The sequence below is a fragment of the Macrotis lagotis genome, chromosome 7 (genome assembly GCF_037893015.1).
Source record: "Macrotis lagotis isolate mMagLag1 chromosome 7, bilby.v1.9.chrom.fasta, whole genome shotgun sequence".
Classification (NCBI taxonomy): Eukaryota; Metazoa; Chordata; class Mammalia; order Peramelemorphia; family Peramelidae; genus Macrotis; species Macrotis lagotis.
Genome location: NC_133664.1, coordinates 38870474 through 38897004, shown reverse-complemented (window position 1 = coordinate 38897004; position 26531 = coordinate 38870474). Strand labels below are relative to the sequence as shown.

Here is a 26531-nt window from a genome sequence, read left to right as displayed (position 1 = left end):
GCCAGAGTCCTTGGGAGCTGGACATGCCGCCGAACTGTCCAAGGGCACTAGACACAGCTGTGCCTTATCATTTCCTCCCTCCTATCCTGTAATACAAGAAGCTGCACCTACACATCGCTTGCACCGTCCTAACAATTACCTCAATATTCTTTGTTCTACCCCAGAAGACCTAACAGTATATATGTAATAGCTAAGCAATAATAAAATTGAGCTGGAGGCATAAGGCAGTAGTGGCTTGACTCCTTATTCTCAGCTCCCCTCCTGGAGGGAGGTCGCCGCTGTGGGCCCCAAGGAAGCAAGCCACAACACCCCTGAGCTTCTCTGAGTATCATTTTCTTATCTGAAACATGAGGTGGTTGACCTAGATGACCATTCAGGGTGTTTTTAGCTACCTCCAGATCCTATGAACCTACTGGATTCAAGCGTAGTTTGAAGAACCCATCTGAAAGGGAAATGACAAAAAAAAAAAAAATTACTGTTCAAAGATACCCTTGTGGCATACTGCTCAAAGGAGTGATGTGTCAATTATTCTCATGATTCACTCCAAACATACATATCAATTGCTCTCACCACCATGCCTCTCCAGTAGTTTAATCATGATTTAGCAGGAAGATACACCAGGTTGCTTGCTTTAATTTGTCTTACCTCCAATGAAGGACCTCATGATAATACAGAAATGACACAGGTTTCTCAAAGACTCTGGGAGTGAAATACAAGTGAATCCTATATCACATTAAGATGTCTTAGCACGACCCCTCAAGATAAACACTTTTAAGTCTTTCATCTAAGAACCAAATCAGCGAAATTCAGGTTACTTACCCAAAAGTTGGTCATAAGGTCTCACATTTCTGGTCAAGTTCAATAAGGTATAAAAGATTAGCAATCAGCATCAGTGGAGTGGTGGAACACACTCAGCTCAGAGATGCAAACACAGATTCTTGAAATAATTTTTAGCATTCAATGGCTAATTGTGTGCAAGTTTCAGGTGGATTATGCCAGGTTCTTTTGTTCACCACTTTCTTGCTACATGATGGTCCTTTTATAGCTAAATAACTTTATAACCAATAGCAGTACAGGGGAAGAAGAATTAGTCAACTTCTCAGCAATCTTCTCTAATTTCTTCCTTCTTCTAGTATCACTTGTCCTACTTAAACCTCACCTAGAATTTTGCTTGGTACTACAAATACTCTCAAGCAAATTGGTATGATATAGTTCTGCTTACCTTCTTTATTAAGACTGTCAAACCTTTAACAGTTGGAACTGTGTCTTGTCTAAATTCCATATTTTCATAGTACAATGTACTGTAATAATGAAGCTCCTTAATTATGAGTATGAGCTCTAAGAATTCTTAGGATATGAGGTTAAATATTCATGCATTCAAATAATTAATACTATTACAAGTAGGAATCAATATGAATACTTCTCTATTGCAGTTCTGTATTCTCTTGCAAGTCAAATCTATGTAACATATTTATGTGCATTCCCTAGTATCTCTTTTGACAACATTTTCGTTAGTAATTTTAAGTACTAACTTACTAACAAAGACATCTGGGAGATGCCATTACTACATGAACATGACTGATGAAAGAAAAAATCTTGTCACCTTAATAACTGAGAATAACAGCCTCATTTCAACCTCAACTGTACAATGATGTGTATGAAATAAAAGATAAAAATCCAGGTTTACTAACACATTTCAAGTCCATCCATGATTAATGCTTTGGGTAGAGTTAGAAATCCCTAATCAAGATTAAAGTTTCCATCAAGACTGACATCTGATGAAACCTAGTAATTCCCAACTAAATTAATGAATTAAGAAAAGTATCCTAGACCCTGATCATTTAACATTAAGAGGCAAAGTTAGACAGGAAATGCTGTCAAAGCTTAGGAAGTCTCTAAGGAGTTATCCAAGGACAGAGTTTCTTTATGTTACTCTTAGTAACCTCCCAAGGACAATTAGGCTTTAATGTTTATAATTTAAGCTTAGTGATTGAACTCTATTTAAATATGGGAGAAATGTAAAATCTGTAATTTAAGAGAAACTAAAAAAATACTTTTTAAGATTTATTTTTGTGGTTAAGTTAAAAATATTCAGTAGGGCATCAGAAAATCTGCAATCAGAAAATCTTCCAATTTTGAATATTCTCTGCACCTCAAACTGAATATTTATTACAAGCACTCTTGCTACATTACTTAGTTTTGAGAATGACTGGAAGTATTCAGAAAGTGAATCACCCATTATTTCTCCAACTTGATTACTCACACAAGATTGGAAATACAGAAAGCAAATGGTAGAAATGAGAAGAGGGGAGAAAGACACACAAAGGTAGAAGGTAAGCTCAAAATGACCATAGGAACTAGGTATAAGATGTACATGGAACAACCTCTCTCTCCTGGGCAAAAAGGAATTTTTTATTCATATCTAAATTAATGAGTTTTGGTTTTCTTTTTAAAACAGATTGTACGATTTAAAGAAAAGGCCACATGAAAAGTTACAGGAAAATTATTTAAAAATAACAATTAAATAAGATTAAAAAATTATCCAGGCTGAAATTCCTGAGGCAAGTCTTAGACTTTTAGAAATTATGAGACTATGTAATGAAGGGTAGTATGAATTGAAAAGAGAAGGATGCATACAGCACAGCCATACAATTCATTATAAACCTGAGCCCACCGCTGGCTTACATGTTTTTAGCTGTGGCTCAGCATAACAATTATGTTGATACAGAAAGGTCAAAGAAGGGATGGGACTGTCCTAACCATGGGTCACTTAAAAGATCCTGAACCCACCTGTGGGAAGGTTTGCTTGACCCCAAAGATTCACATCTCCAAAGAAAATGCAAGCATTATACAATTACTACAAAAAGCAAACATTTACTTCAAATCGCAGTATAGGCTTTTCAATCACAAAAAGAAAGAAAAGAAAACAGTGATCCGACAGTGGTCACATCCTGTGCAAAAAATCCGATAGTATGCCAAAATGGCAGCAAGGAGAACTGGAGCTGTTTACATTGCAAAATAAAGTAAATAAATACAGTAGCTGCAGTCTGGCACTCACTCCTGTGACTCCATGTCTAAACCAAAGAGAATGCCTTTTAAAGGGTTAAATTTATTCGTGTATTAGTAATAAAGCCCCACCACCATAAAGTAATACAATATTTAAAAATAAAAAAGAACTAAAATATTTATATCTAAGATGGACAGTTTATCTATACAGTCAGACCTCTTAAGTGCAGAAGTTGGTTCAGGCTTTGCCATTTTCCTTCCTCATCATCTTGTTTTAAATTAACCTCCCACATACTTCATAAAATCCCACTCTCAGAAGCCAATTTATCAAGAAACATTATATTCAAGTTGCATAATTCATTGGTGACGCCCTGCAGCAGGCAGGATGGGTGAAGTCTCGACCCTTCAGCTGCCTCGTCTCTGATGTCAGTGTTCACATAGGACATTAGGAACAAGTCCTCGCTTAGAGCTCCCACGCAATGTGGCCTCTCCAGCACACCCCCAGGTTGCAGCTCCTCGCTAGCTCGCTCGCTCACTCAGATCCTGAATGTAAGATGCATCACACGTCAAGAAACGAGGATGACAGCGACGAAGATGACGTTGAGGGGACATGCTTCGGGCCCCTTTCCTTCCTCCTCTCGACCTTCTTGATGATTTCTGACACTATGCAGACTGAGGAAGTGAGGCCCACCAGGAAGAGCAGATCTGCAAGAGAGAAGTCAGTTTAGCTCCTGGGCAACCCGCTAACAAATGCCACTATACACTCCTGTGGTGCCTGCCAGCACCACTGAGCCTGTGAGGTTGGGGTGCTCAGAAAATACCCATGACAAAGATGAGCTAATACCTATGGCTGGGGCATGAACACAGCCCTTTGGGGGACAAGGCACTTATATTCACAACAGCAGTTAACAAGGTGAGTCCCCTTTAAAGATGAGGAAAGAGACTGAACCTCAGAGTAGGCAGGTTCAGAACTACATGTGGGGGGGGGGCAAAGGGGTAGTTCACTTTCTATCTCTCCTCTGCCCCTTGCCCACCCCTTGCTCCCTGCTCTGGGTTGTCTTCTACCTTCAATTTCTTCTGTTCCTCATCCGCTTCCCAGAGCTCAGAAGATTGCTGGCACCCAGGAGACTCTTAATAAATGGGTGCCGCACTCTAGCATGTTGGATGGCAGCAGAGCTCAGGGCAGCCCAAGTTAAACTGTAGCAACTCAACTTCTGACTCAGACACTAACTGGCTCTTTGATCACACAACATACTAGAACCTCAGTCTTCTTCGTCTTCTTTCAAATGGAGAGATTAATCCTTGGACTGTGTGAAAGGGATGCAAAGTCCTTCCCAAACTATTCAGAGTTACAGACACAGGACGTATGAATGACCATCCAGGTCTCCTTCCACTTGGTAGGGGAAGGTAGAAAACCCTACCAGCTACTGTAGGCACTTCCAGCTATCTTACTAGGAAAGACCTAGAGAGCCCAGTGGGACGCTGGCATCTATTCTACTCTTTTTGAAGAGTAAAAAATCTTTTGTTTATAATATTAAATTAAATAATATAATAAAACAAGCACTCTGATAGTCTACTTTCCTTTTAAAACCACAGTTAGTTTATTAAATAAATGTTATGGGTGAAGCAGGCGCACTAAGAAATTAAACTAGCTCACATTTCAAAGAAATCTGAAATAAGGCTAAATTTAGTGGTAGCAGAATTTGTTCAACATGGTCTATATTCCAATAAAGTCTTCCACAGAAACAGTATTTTGGAGTCAATGGTTCAAATCATTTTCAAAGAAAATGTACAATTTTATACCACATATTAGTGTGTGGGAAAGTAAACCTAAGAAGTAAAGACACTATCTCAAAACCCATCATTCTTACATATTGAATTTGGAATAACAGCTAGCTTATAGTTATAACATACCAATGCTAACTCTTTAACTACAGAGCAAGTCATAAAAATAATTGATCCTTTTCATGAAGTTTTAAAATTTAAATTCTTTTCTTCTAACTGCTGGGAGGAAGCAAATATATTTTTCACCAAGTTTACATTATGCATTATATAAGAAAGCCGCAAACTGAAAGATCTGATTTGTTTTACTAATACATTCCCAAGGAGTAGGTGTTAGGGACCCAGTTGTAAGTCCTCTTCCCCTTAGCTGACCCAAAACAAAGATTCTGATCACTGGAGATGGCCTTGAAAACTTCACAGGTCAAACATCAGTGACCTGGATCTAAATAAAAATACACATTGATGATTTTATACAGCTCTTTTTTTTTCTCCTTACCTAGTATACTTAGACTTTCAGTCTGAAAAACTTTCTGAAGTGGAGGAAAATAAATAACCAGCAATTGCCCCATGATGGATCCAAGTACGGCATAACAAAACATTTTATTACTGCAGAGTCCAGTTTCAAACACAGACTTGGTCTGAAAATAAAACGATACAGTTACATGATTTCTATGACTATACTCTTGGTAAGAACCCCAAATTGATAAGATCAAACCTCATGTATAATTTTAAAAATGAAGGTAGGACTAATCAAAGTCTATGGTTCCCTTGCTTCTCCTTCCCTCTCTATCATTTAAAGAGTCAATGACACTAAAACTGTCAAAATGATTCTTTAATTAAACTGTATTTCTGAACTCTTAAACGGGAACGATAACTAAAAACTTCATGAAATGAAATACTTTTTTTTTTTCTAGGCAATGTGGTTAAGTGGCTTGCCCAAGGCTACACAGCTAGGTAATTATTAAGTGTCTGAGGCCGGATTTGAATTCAGGTACTCCTGACTCCAGGGCCGGTGCTCTGTCCACTGCACAACCAGCCGCCCCATGAAATAGTTTTAATAAGAAATTTGTAATAATTCATATGGTGGAAAGGTAAGCAAGAGTCATACTATGAAAAAATGGCTTGCCTAGCAAATACAATCAAACAAATCTAGGAATTTATTACTTTTACACAGAAAGTTCAATTGTAGGATACTTACATACTGGGGGTAGCTAAGTGATGCAGTGGGTAGAGCACCAGCCCTGGAGTCAGAAGGACCTGAGTTCAAATGTGATCTCAAACACTTAGCACTTACTAGCTGTGTGACTTTGGGCAAGTCATTTAACTTCATTGGCTTGCCCCCCCCCAAAAAAAAGTTTTTTAAAAGACATATTACAAATGATTAATTTCCTATTTATGTGAACACTTGATTCTTCATCCCAAACTACTAATACTTATACTACTACTACTACTACTACTACTACTACTACTACTACTACCACCACCACCACCACCACCACCACCACCACTACTACTACTACTGCTGCTAGGTAGCATTTTTGCCATAGCATTTCTTCATAAACTTATATTCTTGAAAGTCCTTTCCCTCAGGCAAGGTTAATGAAAAAATACTGTACTTAGATATTAACAGTGGGATGCTCTGGGGATAAATATATTTAATGGCATTTCAACTTTTAATTAATTTACATTTAATTTTAAATTAATTTACATTTACTTTCAACCACTGTACTTTGGTCAGTTTCACTATCATACATCATTCTATGAAAACATTTTAAAAGGACAAAGTAACTTTAAATATTTATTGGTGAAGTTAAAAATTTTCAACTTAATTTTTTTCCACTTATTTTTCATCTCATCTGCTTATACAAAATTTAAATTAAAAATCCTCAGATGATGGATCATAATTGTTAAGATTATAAAAAAGATGGAGTTTGTAAAATGAATGAGGGTCTAATCTTTAACTATGTGATTGTGCTAATAACCAAAATATTTCATTTTATCCTCATGACAATCTGAGGAAGTAGGCATTATTATCTTCATTTTACAGATAAGGGAAACTGAGGCAGAGGCAACTTGCCCAGGTCACACAGCTAGTTGGCATCTGACACTAGACTGGAACTCAGATTCCTGACATCAGGCCAGTGCTCTAGCTACTGGACCACCTAGAAGGGAAGACTGACATCCAGGTAACACAGACAGACTCTGTGTGCTGCTTTTTCCGTATTTCTCCAACTGATCATTCATTAACTCTCTCCTAGGCCCCCTGGCATACAATGATCAGAATCAGCATGACAATCACATGAGTTGGACCATGGCCACAGGAGGGTCCAGCTGCCCCCAACTTGGCCTCATTCACAGAGTAGCCCACTGAACTAGCCCCCTCAATTAAGTCAATGGCATACCTGTGATCTGGAACTGAGAGCATTGAACATGTCAAAAAATACAAAGCACGTGAAAGTCATCGTTGTATCTCGGGGTGTGATCACATTGTCCCGAAGCTGCCAAGAGAAAAAAGGTAAACAGCCCTGAAGGCCTGACCCTAGCATACACTTTAAAGAACAGCATTTCCTCTACTGCCTTATGAAACAACTTTATTCTAAGGCACAAAACGCTTAAAAAAAAAAAAACCTCAAACCAAAACCCTAATCAAAGTTCTTGCAAGTCATTTATGTAAATCACCCAGGAACATGTGTACAACCTCATTTTAAAAAACAGATGAGGATGCTCATGGAGTAGCCACTTTCAATGATTGGGTCTTTAGTGAACTAGTCACCATTTCAAAGACCCGCCCAAGGAAACCCAGTAATGAGGCCCTGCCCTCTCTTTCATGCAGGAAAGGAGAGGAAGAGAAAAATCTTAAGATATTATCTAATGCTAAGTACACATTACCTGATCTGCCTACCCCAAAGGAGCAGAAATGAAATTGGGGCTGCCATGTTATCACTCAAACAGTTTAAGGAGAATGTCTTCTGCTTTGCTTCTACCCTACAAATACCACCCCCCTTATCCCCCTTGCCTTCCAAGGTTACTATTATTGTAGCACTGAGATTAATCCGAGTCTAACTACTGCAGATGGGAGTGTCCAGTTTTGAAGTCATACCTCTCTCCAGAAGACAAACAAAGTTCCACACACAATGATTATTGATGAAACCAGTATTTTAACAATCAAATTTTTGGTCAAAATGCTGTCTTTCCAGTTTCTTGGAGGTTGACGAATCACATCTTTATCCACAGGCTCTACTCCAAGGCTTAAAAGCAAAAAGAAAAACAAAATAGCTTCAAATGTTTGAGATTCATATTTTTGCAGATGAGGTATAGAAATTAAGTGACTTGCTTAGAGTCCCACTGTCAGATTTCCTTGGGCTCTTTCCACAACAAAGAAATTGTACATTATCAGTAGTAATAAAATTCTAGTATTATAATGTATAACTCCATTGAATACATGCATTAATATAAATTTGACAAAGCTGACAAATTGCAATGGGATCTATGCGTACTACCTATCTCTGATCACAAGCTCTCCTAAACCTGCATCCTCCTTTTATCCCGGACAACATAAGGATGATTCTAACCAATGGTCAGCTAGCAAATCAAATGTCAAGTTAGATACCTTAACAGTGAGTTCCATTAGGACTTCACTATAAATATAGCCATTCCCAGATAATGAAAAACAACTTTTTTACACGGTTCCCATTATGGAAAAATAATGTGGCATAAAAAACAATTCATTTTTTAGATCTAAAGAGGATCTTGCCTTTCCATATCCCATTTGAAGCAGCCCGTTACCTCTGAGCTGGAGGCCCATCCATGATAATATTGATCCACAAAATCTGCATGGCATTAAGAGGATTGGGAAAGTTCATTAATGTAGCCAATGAGATCAAAGTTAATGCAGCAATGCTCCTGTGGAAAGAGAGACATTAAACAGAGTTAGAAGCATGGCAAATTCCTGCTGATTATGCAAGATTCATTTCTTAAAAATTGGGCTGTCACTTCAGTTTTAAAGACAGATTTAATAGTGGAACACTATTAAACACTGGAAGATAAAAACAGACACTCGAAGAACAAATACTCAAAAGTGAACATGCAAAACTGAACTTCTGAATACAGCTTTTGGTCACCCCTTAGATTAGGATCTGTGTGCAACACAGACAAAAACTTTGTTAAGATTTCAAAAAGGTGGGGGGTGGCTAGGTGGCGCAGTGAACAGAGCACCGGCCTTGGAGTCAGGAGTACCTGGGTTCAAATCTGACCTCAGATACTTGATAATTACCTAGCTGTGTGGCCTTGGGCAAGCCACTTAACCCCAATGCCTTGAAAAAAAAAAGATTTCAAAAAAAAGGAATTAACAAATTTTCTAAAGTGCCTTAAAAACTAGTGTGGACCTATAGCTACAGAATTAAGAGTGTTAAAGGAACAAAAATAATTGGGCTAATTAATGGTAAAAACTAAGCACTTATTTGATAAGAAAAGATACCATGAGCAACTGTTAAGCTGTGATGATCTTTCACTTATTTATTCTAGACCTGACTTTTAGGTACAAAGGTACTGCAAATATTATTGGCCATGTGGACGTTTCTAAGTGTAACCAGGACCTACAGGTGATGCCATTTTTTATGGCTTTTACTACAAGCTTTCTCAACTTTTCTCAGCAATCAGAAACAGAAAACAGCTATGTCTGAACATTCTGCATTAACTTAACAACCAAACAGTAAGAGAAACAAGGGTGCCAACTTACGTGCTCAACTGGAATCTAACAAAATTTTTAATGTTATTGTAAATCCCTTTACCCTCTTCAATTGCAGACCTAAAACACATAAAATAATTTAGGATGAACATTACTATCAGATCAAGTTTACCCAGTTTTTAAGGAATCACATTTTGAGAGAGATTAAGAGAAACAGGGAACACTGGATATTGTTATATCTACTTAAAAAAAAAAACTCCAAGCTGAGAAATTGACTTTGAAAATAAATGAACGTCTACAGATTAAATACTTCATCAGTGCCACTAAAATCTACCTTGAAAAGAAGCTCTATGTTATAAGTGAGTTCACTTGCACAAATATTTATGAAACATCAACTCTTGAGTAAGATACCGCAGTAACAAAGATGATGTGATCACTGAGCTCAAGGGATTTAGCATTGAGTTATTATCTGCTCAATCCATGCTCATGTAAACGTTTCAGGGCAGAGAATTAAAGGGGAGGCTTCCCCAAAGAGGAAGGGGAGTCACCATCCTTTTCATGTCAGAGTTATCCAAGTTAAGGTATGAAATGGAGAGATGGAGAGAACCAGACTTCAGGGAGAGTCCTGGTACCCACCAAATGCTGAGAGAACTCTAGGAAGGCCCCCCACAATGAGCAGAAACTCTGGGGAAGGTCTGCAGCAAAGGTGGACAAGAGTGGCTTAAGGGGAGAACACGGGGAAGACGCCATTTCAGTCCTTGGGAAGATGTGAAAGTCGACAAGATCCCAGGCCCGTAGACTTACTTAAAAAGGCAGGTCAGTGGCAAGAAGCAGGGAGGGCAAACCCAAAGACCTGAAGCCCAAATCCTAACTCAGCTACTCACTATTCATTCAATATTCATCAATCACTGGAGTCCTAAGTCTAGGGGCTAAGGATACAGCACAGGTCAAAGACAATTCCTGCCCTCAAGATTACCAAAGTCTGTCAATAAGTTTGTAAGAAGCACCAAAGCACCAGGGACACAAGTCCCTCCCCTCAATAAGTTAATGGGGAAGATGATAAGTAAACAAAATCCATGCCAATCAAGCTACAAGTAGCATATATCAGAGAGAATTAGCTGAGGAAAAGGTGTGGAGCCAAGGGATGAGCCAGCAGGTTGGCATTCTCAAACTGAAGAAGAGCTGGGGAGGAGATGAGAAGACTGGAAAGGCAAGAAGGGGCTGTGTCAGAATGGGATCAAAATGCCTGAAAGAGCACCTGACATTCGCTCCTAAAGTGATAGGAGTGACTGTCAGATGTCACTTCAGTGACCAAATGAAGGATGGACAGGAGAATGGAGAGACCTGAGGCAGGCAGACCCCCAGCAGCAAGGGGAAAAGTCAAGGGGTGAGGATCAACACCAGGGGCAGGAGAGAAGAAAGTGTATTCAGGAGATGCTACAGAGCTGACATTAACAGACCTTGAGAGATGGTGCAGAGAGGGAGGAGTTGGGAATGGTTCCTGGGCCAGGGAGAATGGTAAGCCTTCTACATTAAAAGAGACAGGGTGGGGGGAGATGGTTTAGAGGAAAACATAAGAAGTTCTGAGTAAAGGATGCTTATTGGACATCCAGTGAGGGATCTCAGAAAAGCAGTTGGAGATGACAGATGAAGGCAAGCAGAAAGATGAAGATGGACAAAGAGATTCAGCCTAGAGATGACAATGATATCCATGGAAGTTAATGAGATCACCAAGTGACCTTGCATAGAGGAAGAAGTGAAGAGGGCCCCTGACAGAGGCCTGTGGGGACATGGAAGAATAGTGTCCGAGATGAAGATATAGCAAATGAGAAGGAAGGATCAGATAGATAGGAGAACCAGGACAGAGGGTGTCCCAAAAACCCAGGCAGAAGAGCATAAAAGAAAAGATGAGGATGAACAGCATAAGAGGCTGCAGAGTTTAAGGAGAATGAAAATAGAGAAAAATAGAGATTAGGAGAAGAGGGGTGATTTTGGAACAGAGTTTGTACATCACTTAATTCCTTGACTTCAAGTTTCTTGAAAAATGGGAGTAAGACTTGTCTAGCCTGCCCCAAAAGGCCATGTGTAAAATGAGATATTAGTGATGGATATTCTTTTAAAAGACACACACACACACACACACACACACACACACACCCTTCACTTTTACAGATAAGAAAACTACTTTTCTAGCAAAAGAAACTACAGATTCTATAGATGGTTTTGTTTTTAGGATAGGAAAACTACAGGCATGCTTGTAAGTTGAATCAGTCAAATAGACCTAATTAAATATGCATTTCAAAACATTTAAGTTTTTCCTAAGATAAAAATTTCAAAGTTCCAAGAAAGGGAAAAGCCATGAAAATAAAGAATGACTCCATACTCTCCTCAGTTTCAAAACTGGTTTAATCCTAAATCCTTGTGAGGTAGCCAAGATCATAACAGGTTAGTTAAGGACCTTGCAAACATGTACTACATGTTTATGACTCATGATAAACCAAAAAGTGTATATATATATATATATATATATATATATATATATATATATATATATATATATATATTCAAGGAACTAGAATTCTAAACATTTGCATATAAAACCTAAGTTTTATTTTCTATTTCAGTAGGCCATCTAAGTCCATCTAGATGACAATATTTAAATAACTCAAATAGTTTTCTCAAGGAGGAGAAAATTCTGTGGCAAGTAACTTCTACAAAAACTAAACTTACATTATTGTTTGGAAATCATCATCCACCAGGATCATATCAGCTGCTTCCTTACAAACATCTGTTCCTGTTTGTCCCATCGCTACTCCAATATCTGCAGCCTTCAAGGCAACAGCATCATTTACTCCATCTCCAGTCATAGCTACAACTGAACCATTACTCTGGAGGGACTAGGAGAAAAATAAAACCTGGTAAAAATAATTATAGGTAAATCTATCCGGTTTCAATTTTATTTGTGTAACTAAGATTATATGATGTTATCCTACTTTTAATATCAAACTGAGATTGCTGAAATTTCTTACTTTTACTTACAAAATGATCCATTTTCTCCCCAAATCTGTTTCACATAAAACTCAAGTATTGCATGAAGCAGGGTGGCTAGGTGGTGCAGTGGATAGAGCACAGGCCCTGGAGTCAGGAGTACCTGGGTTCAAATCTGACCTCAGACACTTAATAATTACCTCGCTGTGTGGCCTGGGGCAAGCCACTTAACCCCACTGCCTTGCAAAAAAAAAAAAGTATAGCATAAAGTAATGTTTTTCCTTGTAGTTTCCCCTTCTACTATCAGCTCCCCAATGTGTAAATCTCTACCTTCCCCTTTTGTTCTCTATAAAATTCTAATTGCATCCAACTTGCCTTATCCCAAAAAACATTTTTTAAAATACTCCCTCTTGCTCCTGATGTTTGTGTCACTTGAGGCTATATTGAAACAGATAACAAACCAGTTATTAAAATGTCTCCATGTGTAAATAAGCATAATTAGCACAAGTACCCCACAATGAATCCTTTGACAATTTTTTTGTGGATAATAACAAAAGCTAGCGGTACTAGAGGCAAACAGATAAACTGGGACACTAGCTTACTGATGGTGTGGTTGCAATTGATGGGGCTATTCTGAAAATCATTTGGAGCTATGTGAAGTTACCAAGTGTGAATACACTTTTGCCCAGTTAAAGCAACCACTATTTGGCTTTTTATATCCCAAAGAATTCAAAGAAAAAAAAGAACCTATATGCAATCTTTTTATAACTACAAAAAAATTAGAAATTATGGGGCTCTAGTTGGGGAATGATTATTTGCATTATCAGTTATAGATATAATGCAATACTACAGCTAGGAGGTACAAAAGATAAAGTACTGGACCTGGAGTTGGGAAGACATGAATTCAAATTCAGACACTTACTGTGTGACCCTGGCAAGTTAATGTTTGCCTCAGGTTCCTCATTTGTAAAATGAAGACAATAGCAATACCTACCTGCCAGGGTTGTTGTGAGGAGCAAAGGGAAATAACTGTAAAGTAATCAGCACATTTTCTTTTTTTTTTACTGTCAATTTAAAATTGATTATTTCTTTTTTTTAATTATTATTTTTGCAAGGCAATGGGGATAAGTGACTTGCCCAAAGTCATACAGCCTAGGTAATTATTACTTATCTAAGGTCGGATTTGAACTCAGATCCTCCTGAATCCAGGGCCAGTATTCCATCAACTGTGCCACCAAGCTGCCCCTAAAATTGACTTTATTTCAAAATTCCTTTATTTAGTAGCAGTTTTGTTCTAAATCTTTTGTTTTCCATTGTCTGTTAACTATTTGTACTCTAGTTGTATGTTTTAACATCATCTATTTCTCATTCCTACATTACCAAACCTTTATGTAAACAGGTCTTGATTTAAGATAATATTCTTTAACACAAAACAAAGAAAACCCTATTTTTCTGTCTGTCTTTTATGGGTTGCCATGGCCCCATCCTAGCTGTGCTGAGCCTTATACAAAGCAGCCCCGACCTGGGCCAGGCCTTCTTGGTAAGGCTATCTGTCACAGAATCTTCTGAAGTGATAGTCCCTTTTGCCCCTCCAGGCAGGACTCTGCAGAGGTATTGTGAAGGGCTGGGTGACATGCAGAGTGGCTCAGCTTCAGACCCTGACATACAGCCAGCAAGCCACTTGAGCCACCACTTGCACTGCCCTTGGATTCATCTCCTCTTTTCATTCCTCCATCATTCCCCTGCCTCAGAGGCAGCCCATGTGGATACTCTAAACACGCAATGATGAGCAGAGGTTTCAGGCACCTACCTTAATGATTTTCAACTTGTGTCTTGGACTGGCTCTGTAAAAAACAGCAACCTAAGGAGAAAGCAAAAAGTGGAAGAAGGCTCAGCCGAGAAATAGATGTATACCATGCCCCACCCCCCAACTACCATAGGTCAACCAGCCTCGCCTGATGAAACTGGGACCTTAGGAGACCGACCATGTAGTCCACTGTGCTTTGATACCTCTGATGGCAGAAACCACAGGCAGGTCAATATCCTCAGCAAGCAAGGCTGACCTGGGCGACCCCACTATTTATAAGCAACCAAGTGAAACTGGAAAGCCCCTTAAGCTGACAAGAGACAAAAATAAAAGATGACAAATGATCCCATGCAAGGACTCCTCATGGTCTTCATGAGCCCAGCTGAAAGTCAGTTTCCTTCCATCCATCCCTTGTGGAGTCTCGTGTGGGTGGTTTTTATAGTCTTTCCCCATAATGGGAAAATCTTTATTGCTCCTTTTTTACTTAAGCTCAAGTATGTTTCTATACTTTACATTTTTATCCTAGCTTCTAATTCATTTCATCGTTGACATCTAAATTCTTCCCCAAATCTTTCCAAAAATGAAACAATTATCAGGACAGTCTAATGTCAACAACAAATAATGCCAAGTAAATATGATCAGTACCAAAGACAATAAATATGCTAGATTACTAAAATTCAGAAATCTAAGAAAAAAATATCATTAAATCCATCCTCACATAAGCTCAAAAAATAACATCTACTAAAGAGGTTGTCTTGATAAGGGGAATAACTACATTGATGAAATCAAGTACTTTCAATGATCTCTAAAATTCAAGTCATGCAGTACAGAAAGAACATTTTCAACAAAGCAGGTACAACTCCCTCATTTCTCACATGAGTGAGGGATGATACACTGGGACCCCTCTCTGAACACATCAATCACTGTTTACTGAATGTAACAATAATTTAATTTTTAAAATGAGTTATAGTTAAAAAAAAAACCCTAAAAACAACACAAAAGGAATTGTGTGTTATAGCAAACTGCTTGCTTCTTCAATGGGCAAGAGAGGAGAGGAGATAGGAAGGGAAGGAAACTGGAACTCAGATTTTTCAAATGAATGTTAAAAATTGTTTTCACATTTAATTGGGGAAAAACATTAAATTTTAAAATACATTAGATAAATAAGAAAGACGGGGAAGAGAAAGGAAGAAGAAAAAAGAGGAAGAAAAAGGAGACAAGGGTAGAGATGGGAAAAGGGAGAGGAGATGAAGAAAGGGGAAGAGAGGAAAGAGACTTCGGAAAGGGGAAGAAGTGAAGTCCTGCTGCATTGGGAGCATTAGTATTTCATAATCATCATCAATTAATGAAAGCCTGGGTGTCCCATTGGATAGACAGGTGATTTAGACCCCAGAAAAACCTAGTTTCAAGTCTGTTTTTGGCACCTACAGGATCAGTCATTTTTCAATGATGTAAGAAACTTTCTCTGAGTCTCCATTTCAGAGAAGGGGTCAATCAGCACCAATGGAAGGCCTTTCTTCATCTGGGAATTTCTTATACCAATAAAATCACAGGACTGGTCCCTAACTCAATACAATTCACAGCAGAACCAAGAACACTTCAGTCATATATTATCTGCTCTCCATGTACCAGACCACTGCTAAGTCCTGTGAAAACAACCAAAAAAAGGCACATCATCCCTAAACTCAAGGAGGCTCCATTCTAAGTAAGGAAGGAGCCACAACATCAGAGCATTCAGAGAACAAAAGCCAAGCTGGAGGAGGTGGTGACAGGCTGCACAGGCTGCAGCTCTGAGGGAATATAATAAGTAAAATGTAAAGTCTTCCATCTGACTTCAAGATATCAAGAGACCCATGGTAATATAACACTGGCTCTGAAAAATATCTGGGGTTTTCAGTGGGCTGCAAGCTCAATGAGTCATCAGTAGGAGGGGGTGGTCAACTTGTGCTCAGTTGTTCGCACCACTAACTATATTGATGTTTAGGCAGAACACTGGTCAGTGGGTGAGGATTCAGGGTGGGGGCACAAGGGGTCCCAGGTTGGTGATTATGACTATGGGGAGAATAGAGCAGTGAAGAAAGTCTCAAATTCAAGAAGTAACCCATGGAGGAAAACATGCATCAAGAGAATGGGTTGTCTCAAAAGGATGTCCCAAAGTCCCAGTTGAGTTCTTGGATGGGGGTGGATGTTGAAACTGTGCTACAGTCCTGTGGGACCTACTTGGAAGAGAACTGTGGTGAGTCCTAGGATCAAGATGAATGCACCTAATACAACGAAAGCTGACAGATGGATGCCAGATAAGGCTCTATTTCAATGACAGCATGCCCATCCTTGCTTGGAAGGTCACAAAAAAAAAATAGGATGACTTAGGATTCCCAAGCCAGGTCAGCACTGGCTCCCCCCCCCTTTACCTGACCCAAGCCCTTCTTTTTCCACCATTTCCATCACTTCTATCCAAGACATCTACAGTTACTTTAGTCCCTAAACCAGATGATAAAGCTAAAGAGCAAAGATAAGATTTCAAAGTCCTAATTAAAGAAAATAATTTTGTCACAACACAGGAAAGATAGTAATTTTGCAACTCTAAATACTCCTAGGGGCCTTTTTGACATAAATATATCAATTAATTTAAAGTTATTGAGCCACAAAATGCATTCTGAATGCTTTCAAGTCTACTTAAGGGAAATCTCAGATGTAATGCTTATTTTAATCATTTGTAGAATTTCTTTCCCCTGAAACTTTTCATACCCTCCCATAAACAATTCAAGTTTGAGATGATCCTTTATACTGTTAAAACTTTGTTGCTTCTGACTTGACTGTTTTTCCTGCCTTCTAAATGAGAGGGAAAGGGAAAAGGAGAAGGAAGATAATTTGGAATTGAAAGTAAAAGTGAATTTTAAAAATTAAATTAAAAAAAAGAAAAATAGAAAAATCAAATCCCTCCTTCCAAAAAACTATTCAACATAAAATGTGTGGCTACTTTTACAACCTACCTTTGGTGCTATTTGTGAAAGCTGCTGCACATCCATCATATCAATTTCTTCTCCTGAAACCGACTGGGAATTTTTGGAATACAGCCCCAAGCGACTGGCTGCAGGAAAAACCGGGAATGGACCGGGAGAGGGAAAAGGAGGGAGGAGAGCAAACCAATCACTACTGTGGTCTTAAACCATTACCATTTATCCAATTCTCATTTTAGTATTCTAACCCTTTTGGATTTTTTCAACTTTTAAGGCTATAAAATGATGAATTTCATTATAAAATTATAAAATATATTGTCCAAGGTTTCTGGGAGCAAGGATTATTTTTACTTCTGTCTCTACACACTCAGACTAATGCCTAAAATTAAAGGTAGAAAATCCAGGCTCCTGGATTTACCCACTAACAATTCCATATGAAAAGTGACCACCTCTCACTGGAAAAGAGGGTGGGTCAGGCATGCAAGGAGAATGTCCAGAACAAAGTCCAGGTGTCCACAAAAGGCCAGAGAGAAGGCAGTCTCTGAGTAAATCCTCCACCTCTAGAGGCTCTATGGGCAAGGATCTGGAAAGATGAAAAGGCACAAAGAGGCTTGGCTCTGCACCAAAAGAAGATTGGCCAAGAGAATATGAGCTCCTTGCAGCAGGCAGAAGCAGTTTAATTTTGCCTACAACAACTGAAATGTAGGAAACACTGAAGGAGATTAGAAATTCATTGGTGTATAATCTAATATAAAAAACAACCCCAATTTTCCAGTCTTAAATGAATGATATTTGTATAAAACTCATTACATGTTGAATTACAATACAGTCCTGTCTGAATTAGTACAAAACTCTGCACTGCAGGCAATTCCCACTTTAAAATGAGTGAGCTGAGGGGCTGAAAGTCCACCAGAGTCAGAAAATAAGGATGAACCCAGCTTTTCCTGTCCCCAAACTGGCCAAACCATCTATCCAAGCTCTTACCCAGGGAGCTCCCACTTGCCAACCCAGAAGGCTGAGGTCTCATGCCTATTAGGATTTTAGAATAGATTCTACATTCAAGGAATTGGAATCAAGGGAAAACTAATCTGGCAGCTAATCAAACTAAGTGGTAGCTAATAGAAACCTAGTTTTAATAAAATAATAATGACCTGTAATTATCATACACAAGCAGTATGAACTTCTATCTTGTGATATATTGTATGCAAATGCATAAAAGTTTTGAAGCAGTTTCATTATTTGAACAAGGTAGACATATTCTTAATAATCTTATTGATACAATTTGTGTAGTAAACTCAACTTCCCTTCATTTGCTGCCAGGTTCTTGCTCTGGTCCTTTCAGAGAAATGCAATCTTTTTTCTTCCCCCATATCTTTCCTTTTGTGAAAGTCCCCTTATTAAGATCGTTTAATTAAAACAGCCCTGAAATAAGGAGCTCTCTGTGATGTGTTAAGGGAAATAGGAAGTCAATGATAATCTCCTAGATGACCCACTCCTAGTCTGGGTCTGAATCTTATCCCTAATTATCTAGCACAGGGCTCTCTCAAATCCAACAGTGAGTAAATGCTGAATGGAATAATGATGGACTCTGTTCAATAGAGTACAGCATTTGGAGCACTTTAATCTAATAATCACAAGGGAGACAGGACAATCTCATCTCCACTTTGTATATATGTCAGTAAGGCTCAGACAGATAAAGGGCCTTAATAGTTAACAAGTAAAAGGAAAGACCTCAAACTGAGGTGGTCTAACTATCTGGACTCTTGAGACATAATAATTGCCTCTCCTGGTAAGGACATATAAATATATACCTTAAAGTTCATATATTAATCAAAAAGGAAAACTAAGGATATTTTAGGGCTTCTGAGCACACTTCAGAAATCAAGAAATGCCTTAAGACCCAAACAACATAAGACAGGGCAAAGCTGAAGTCTCATCCAAACTTTGCTACTGATTTACTGTGTGACTTTAGATTAGTCAATTAACTTCTCTTTGCCTAGAATATGAGCATATCCTTTCCCAACTACTCCTGAAGGACTGCTGAGTCTCAAGTAAGAATATAAATGGAATATAAACTTAAAGCATCAAGTAAAATCTCCACTGGCATCACCATTATTATATGAATCAAATAAATTGTATTATGTCATTATGATATGTTATTGTTATATTATAATAATAAGAACAATAAATTGAAGTTAATTAAGAACATCAGGATAATTAAACTGGCTATTTATGAATGCTGCAGAATTATGTCATCCAAAATGATTCTATTTTTCTAATGGGACTGGCACTAACAAATACTCCTGCACATTTTCACATGAGTATTTACAACCTATTTGATGGATGGATGGATACAGCTGATAGCTTGGGTCAGGTTTGACTTCACAATCATAACTCAAGCAGAGAGATGCTCCTGAGATATGGAACGCACCACTTAAAACAACCATCAAAACATTCCAGGGCAGAGGTAAAACGACCACACTGGCCTTTCCATACCAATGGCAATGGCAGTCTCCTGGGAATCTCCTGTCACCATCTTGATGGACACCTTTGAGTCAATGAGAGTGGTAACTGCTTCTTTCACCCCAGTTCTAGGAGGATCAATGATTCCCACCAGGCCCAGAAATGTCAGCTGTCCCAAGTCAGGGCCAGAAGCCAGGGCAAGAACTTGGGAAGAAAAGACAAAATTCAAGGAAAAGAAATATGAGTCTCAAAGATACTTGTTCAAATATAGCTATCAAAGCAGCAAGTATGCCATAGAAAATAACAATAGATCAAGTAAAATTTACCCTTAAATGACTCAAAATTTGAGTTTTTATTCTTGTAAATGTTTGCCAAATGAAATATTAAAAACATAAACTCCTCAGTGCTCTAAGTATCTGGGTGTCCTTGCTTTTCCTTGGACAGGTAGGCATTTGAGTTGGCTGCTCCCAACCTCCACCTTCTCTCTGCCTCCTGGTTTCCACAGCTTCCTGTTGGGCCCAGTGAAACTCCCACCTGCTCCAACCAGCACCAGTACTGATTGTCTGTTTGGAGGGGTTTGCCTATCGTCTCCCCAGTTTGACTGTGAGCTTCTTGACAGTAAGGACTATTTTTTTTTGCCATTTTTTGCAAATTCATTGTGCAAGAAAATTAGGTGTTTCATAAATGCTTGTAGACTTGACTTACCAATTTATAAGCAAAATCAAAACATACTGCCATTATCTCTTTTTTGTTCCAATTTTTATTCTTCCTCATTGCCATTTTCCAAGTATTTTCCTTTTTTGTTTATTTATTGAAAATAATTTAAGATTGTGTCATTTTACATTTTTAACTCAGCCCTTAAAATGAAGCAAGTGAATTGATCTTTTAATGTGGCCTGTGTTGAGCAGGGATTCTCAACAGACATTGATGGGGAAAATTCTTTTTCTCCTTGTTCCAAAAGACAGGGAGTTTTGTGATTTTTCCTGAGAAAACCAATCCAAAAATGGGCTCTGGGGAAAAAATTCACCAATCTTTAGGGTTATCCCTCCAAAGATGGTCAATCTTTGCTCTTCAGGATTTGCCAATGAAAAAAATGACTAATATTCTAGCAAAAGTCACTTCACTTTTCTTCCTCTAAATATCAGTCTGATTGGCCACACAGCCCATATCTACTTAGAAGACCTCTTCCTGTGGTCTGGAGGAGAGAAATCAATGGGTTTGGGCAGATGCCAGTGGAGGAAGAAGGCTCACTCAGGGAGTCTGGGCAAGGTCCTCAGACACAAGAAAGCATGGCAGTGTGGGAGGCAGGGAGAAGTCTGAAGAGAGAGGGAAGGTTGAGAAGACTCAGAAAGAGCCCCACTCAGTGGAGAAATATGAAAGGAGGGAGTTGCGATCAGCAATGGCAACGGCGGAAAAATATGGAAGTAACTTTTGTGATGGACTTATCATAAAGAATGAGATCCACCTGTGACAGAGTTGGTGGTGTTGGAACAAAGACTCAAGCACATTATTATTATTATTATTATTATTATTATTTTGGGGGTGGTACAGGGCAAATGGGGCTGGGTGGCCTGCCTGGGGCTTCATAGCAGGGTGATCGTTGGGTGTCTGAGGCTGGATTTGGACCCGGGTGCTCCTGGCTCAAGGGCCAATGCTCTACCCGCCACCAAGCCACCCCTACTATTATTACTATTTTATTTTATTTTGGGTCTTTTTTTCCTTTTTTGGTTTTTGCAGGGCAGTGAGGTTCAGGTGGCTTGCATGTCACATGGCTGGGTGATTGTTGGGTGTATGGGGCTGGATGTGGGCTCGGGTGCTCATGGCTCCAGAGCTGGTGCTCCGTCCATTGCGCAACCTGGCCATACCTACAATTATTACTATTATTTTTTTTAATCTTAATTTTTTTTCTCTCCTCTTTACTTTATCGCTCAAGCGAGTCTATATTTATGGGGGAGCATTTCATTTACTCTTAAACAAGAATATTTTATTAATGTATAAAAAACATTATTTGTACAAAATGAGAATAAATATTAAATTTAAGATTAAAAAATAAAAGAGCCCCACTCAGGCTGGATCACTGGACTCTCTGATAAGCCCCTTCAACATCTCCTAAGCCAAACCACCTGGGCCACAAGGTACCTGGAAATGGCCTGTGTTCTCTCAGGCCTCCAGCAGAACTGTCCTGAAACCACTCCCCAACCTGAGGCTGGGCTCTGACCAGACCAGGAGGATGTCGCCTCTCATTTTATACGTCAATAAAGAAGAACATCCGCCTCTTCAGTCTCTTAAACACACCATCTCTAAAATTTCTCAGGTCATACCTCCTTTTAGCAGAGGGACAATCTGGAACAAGAGCTTTGAATTGGGCTCCCCAGCTCTTCAAAAACCAGGGAGTTTAATTTTGAGAATAGCCATTATGTTCCTTAAGGGACATATTAATATTAAATTAATATTAAAATATTCCTCCTCAGAAGATGGAAACAGAGTAAAGAGAAAAGCCCCAGACAACAGAAAGTACCATCAGAAAAAAGCCAAGGCATTCCTCTGGACTTTTCAGGACATCTTGCAGACCTGCAAGCTGGGGCTGCTCCAGGCTCCCAGACCTAGGTTTAGCCAAGCCTTGCTGATTCCGGAAATAGCTGCTTCCCCAAAGACTGTCTAGCTGACTTGGGGGGGGGGGGGTCTCCTGGGGAAGGACCCTGGCCACAGAAAGAATAGCTGAAGCCACCAGAGCCCAGTCATCCCCTTTCTGAGGAGTTCCTGCCAGGAGGAGAGACAATCCCATCACATCAAACCCACCTGAGGGAGGGGACTACAACTAACAGGCTTTCCCAAAGTCTGAGCTCCCTGGGCCAAGGGTTCCAAAGAGTCATGATTTCTCTCCTAGCCCTGACCTCTCTGCAAACAGCAGTCACAATGAAAACATTAGGACTGTGGCTGTAACCTGAGGTTTGAGCTGAGCCTCTGGGAGGGAGGGAAAGGCCCAATTCAAACAATGGTAACCTAGATCCTTGTTGTGAGGTCACACCCTCTGTGTCTATCTTCAAAGCTGGTCACCAAGGCCAGGAGCAGGGAGATGGAGCTTGTTTAGAATTATGCAAAAAAAGGCTTTCTCCACCCTGGTACAGTCCTTGACCTGAGAAAGAAAATCCTCCCTAAGTTAGATTCCAACAGAAAGGCCTGAGATGGGGCAGCTAGGTGGCACAGTGGATAAAGCACCAGCCCTGGAGTCAGGAGTACCTGGGTTCAAATCCGGTCTAAGACACTTAATAATTACCTAGCTGTGTGGCCTTGGGCAAGCCACTTAACCCCATTTGCCTTGCAAAAACCTAAAAAAAAAAAAAAAAAGGCCTGGGAGTTCTAGCTAATTAAAAGTGGGGTAGGCCCTGGTGAAGATGCACAGAGCAGTACACTGATGGAGAAACAACATAGCCATGAATTTGTGCCTACTGCTGACAGCATGCAGCCCCCACGCCCTCCCCTCCCTCAACCCCTGGCAGTAAACAGACAATCTCCTGAGGCAGAATGAAAAAAATGGATAAGGCAGTGAATTTCAATTATATACAGCCCTCATCTTCACAAAAAAATTCTGGTCCAAAAGAAAATGTTTGGAGGAAGCTAAGGATGTAGTCACCAGCCTCTTAGACATAAAGGAGCCAATGCAAATAAAGGGCTCTAGCATTTCTGGGAAACCATGCCAACCCTCAACCAACTCAAGAAGAGCAGTAGAAGGGGCAGTGCTACCTCTCAGGCCCGCTGAGCCCATGGCGGCCTTCTCCTGCTGGTAGACATCCTGCTGCTGTGGAGTGAGGGGCAGGGCCTGGCCTTTGTGGTTGTATGTGGCACAGTAGTGGATCACCTGCTCATACGCACCCTTCATAAAACAAATTTCTGGGTTGTCCTGAGAAGAAGAGGAAAAATGACAGAAAGTGAAATTTCTACTAGACTGCTAGGGTCACTAGCAGAGCTCTAGATAAATCTCTGCATCTCCCTGGAAATTTTGAACAGCCTTGACCAAAAGGCAAGACTATCAGTCCTTCTTACAGTCACACAAAAGAAATTATCCCTACATAAAACTAAAGTCACAGAGTTACTTACATTTTAGTGGTTACATTTTAGTGGTGCATGAATTTTGCATGACTAGAGTAAGTGCATCCAACCCACACCCACAGACCACATGCGATCTTCCAAGTCCATTCATACGGCATCATTGCATCTTACTATTATTGCTCACTGGTATCATGGGCTACACTGTAGTCATAATTAAATATTAAATTCTGAACATGACCCCTGACAAGTTTTTGTTGGGCAATGCGGCCCAGAAGATCTAAAAGGTTGGACATCCATGACCTAGAGTTTATTTGCATGAATTCTTCACTTAATGGAAGGGGTTCTTAATCCAAGTCTATAAACTTAAAAAATACTTTGATAATTACATTTCTATATAATTTTCAATCTATAATTTTTATTGCATATTTTAAAATTATAATTCTAACAAAGGGTCCATAGATTTAACTGTCAAAGGGATCCATGACAGAAACATGGTTATAAGAACTCATGTTCCAACAGAGACAATCTTGGCTCCCCCCCATTCCCCGTTTAGGGAAGAGAGGGTCAACCCTGTAATTTCATTGATATAGGGATTCCTCAATAAGGATACCAATCTACAAATGTACCACAACTCAGGAGATGAGACAATGCCTTGTCATGAAAAGGTTCAAGGACCTGCCCAGGATCTCATGGCCAGCATGGAGCCCCCAGTCTTCTCTAACCTCTTTACAATCCCTCTAATCCATCCAGAAGTCATTAAGATTTTTCACTCTTTTCCCCTGGCTGTTGTAGCCCACTTTGAAAAACAGAAGGGTTTGTTTGTGCCCCCCACTTTAATGACACAGGTCTCAAAGGACCAAGGCTCAAAATTCTGACAACACAGAGAAGTCCTGAGTGATCCAGAGCTAGAGGACACCAGTCCTGAAGGGAAGGGCACCTGCTGGCTTCTGTGCACACACTTGACGGCCATCCACTTCTGCTCAGAACTGAAAGGGTATTCTGCTTTTCTGATATAGTCCTGTTGAAGCCCATCAAGGCCCATCTGCATGAAATACAAAGAAAAAAAATATTCTTTTCAACAAGGAAGGGAACACCAGTATTTTCTAACTCTGCCTCACAATATAAAAGCAGGAGCCTAGAGAAGCCATGGTCAAACCTCTTCAATCATATATGAATTATTACTGTTACAATTAATAAAGCCATCATTGCTACAGTCCCTACCATTTGCCAGATACAACAACCCTCAGAGACAGGTCAAGTGTGATCTCATTTTACAGATGAAGAGACAGAGGCAGAGAGAGGTTGAGTGACTTGACCAGAGCCATGCACTAAGAATCCAAGGATAGACTGGAACTCAGTCTACCTGACTCCAGGTCCCATCCCCTATGCACTGGATCCCTGGAAGCCTTTCAGAAGTCAGCCTAGGTCCCCTTATTCTTCTTTTAGGACCACGCCTGTGATGGCATAGGTCACTGCCAGCCCTGCCAGTCAGGAAGGGCTATAAGTCTGTCCTACCATCTCACTTGCAGGGGGAGGCAGAGTCTTAAGGGTCTACACACACCAAGGCTGGCTCTAACCCAGAGAGAACCCATGGGAGCAGGGTTCCACCAGGCTCCCTGAGAAGATACAAACATCCAAGTGAGAAAACAGGGCAAATCTGTGGGGATTGGGATCAGGTACCGGCATCAGGTCTTGAGTGCAGGTCTGGCTTGGTTGAGATGATAAAAGAGACAGTCTCAAGAAGATAACCACATGAAAACCAAAATAGAACATAGATTCTTATGTTTTATGAAATTAAAATTTTTTTCCTGATAACTACATTTGGTTATGATTGATTTCCATTGTAGTCTTTTGTATTTCATTTCATGCATTTAAAAATATTTTGAGGAGGAGTCCACGGGTTTCATTAGCCTGCCAAAAGGGTCTCATGAGACAAAGAAAGTTAAGAACTCCTGATGCAAAAGTAGCCTTCTTCAGCATAGGAATTCGGTGGGCCTGAATTATCTCTAAGCGCATCCTACTGTTTAGAAAATTCAAAGCATGTCCCTTCTCCTTGCAGACCCAGGCTTTCCAATACAGAGGCACTGCTCTAGCTGGTCTTCCCCATTTTACACACACACACACACACACACCCTCCTCAGAAACATGCAACACAGCCATCACAGGAAACTAACTGAAAGAAAAGTCCATCAATATTATCTCCTAAGAGAGGTGATAGATACATGATATGGAAGAAAACACAAACTTTAGGATATGGCTCCATTGTATGGATCAGTTTAGCTTGACTATGTTTATTTGTTAAAAGGGTTTTCATGGCAGGGGGAAAAAGGAGGGAGGAGTTGGGTCACAAAAGCCACCCAGCAAAACCCTGTAGAATTTTTTTAAATACATTTTAGTAAAAGCAACTAGTACGGAATCATCTGGTGTTCTGATATGTATATGAAAACGCTTTTTTTAATATTTAAATTTCAAAATAGAAAAAATTATATTTAAAAAATTAAGAAGGGATATGATATTTTTCCACTGTGTAACAAAAGCAAAGATAAAATCAGGCCTGCTATATTCTCTCCAAGGACAAAGACTTATGTGGTAAGGAAATGAAATCAAATAACTTAAAACACATACCTTCATTGCAAGAGCAATTAAGGCTCCTTCTGTAGGCTTTCCCATTAAAGTGTTGTTCCTAATTACAGCATCGTTGCACACACAGCCCACCTAAGAGAAATACACAGGTAACTATAAAACCATTAGAACACACTCATATGTTCTGACAAGTTACTCTCTTTTA

General features: G+C 39.5%; 1 protein-coding gene across 6 annotated transcripts in view; it reads right to left on the bottom strand.

The window, feature by feature from the left end:
- Window positions 1-2858: 2858 nt before the first annotated feature.
- The window catches only part of ATP2C1 (ATPase secretory pathway Ca2+ transporting 1), a 220828-nt gene continuing 197155 nt past the window's right edge, over window positions 2859-26531 (bottom strand). For all 6 annotated transcript variants that reach the window (XM_074195792.1, XM_074195793.1, XM_074195796.1 and 3 more), the window contains 13 exons: window positions 26369-26458; window positions 24681-24785; window positions 23438-23594; window positions 19727-19897; window positions 17264-17361; window positions 14274-14324; window positions 12206-12372; window positions 9527-9595; window positions 8575-8691; window positions 7889-8036; window positions 7191-7286; window positions 5285-5426; window positions 2859-3711 (listed from right to left, as the gene is read on the bottom strand). In XM_074195792.1, the coding sequence (XP_074051893.1) occupies window positions 3566-3711; window positions 5285-5426; window positions 7191-7286; window positions 7889-8036; window positions 8575-8691; window positions 9527-9595; window positions 12206-12372; window positions 14274-14324; window positions 17264-17361; window positions 19727-19897; window positions 23438-23594; window positions 24681-24785; window positions 26369-26458 (1557 nt within the window). In that variant the 3' untranslated portion in view covers window positions 2859-3565. The remainder of the gene's footprint in view (window positions 3712-5284; window positions 5427-7190; window positions 7287-7888; window positions 8037-8574; window positions 8692-9526; window positions 9596-12205; window positions 12373-14273; window positions 14325-17263; window positions 17362-19726; window positions 19898-23437; window positions 23595-24680; window positions 24786-26368; window positions 26459-26531) is intronic.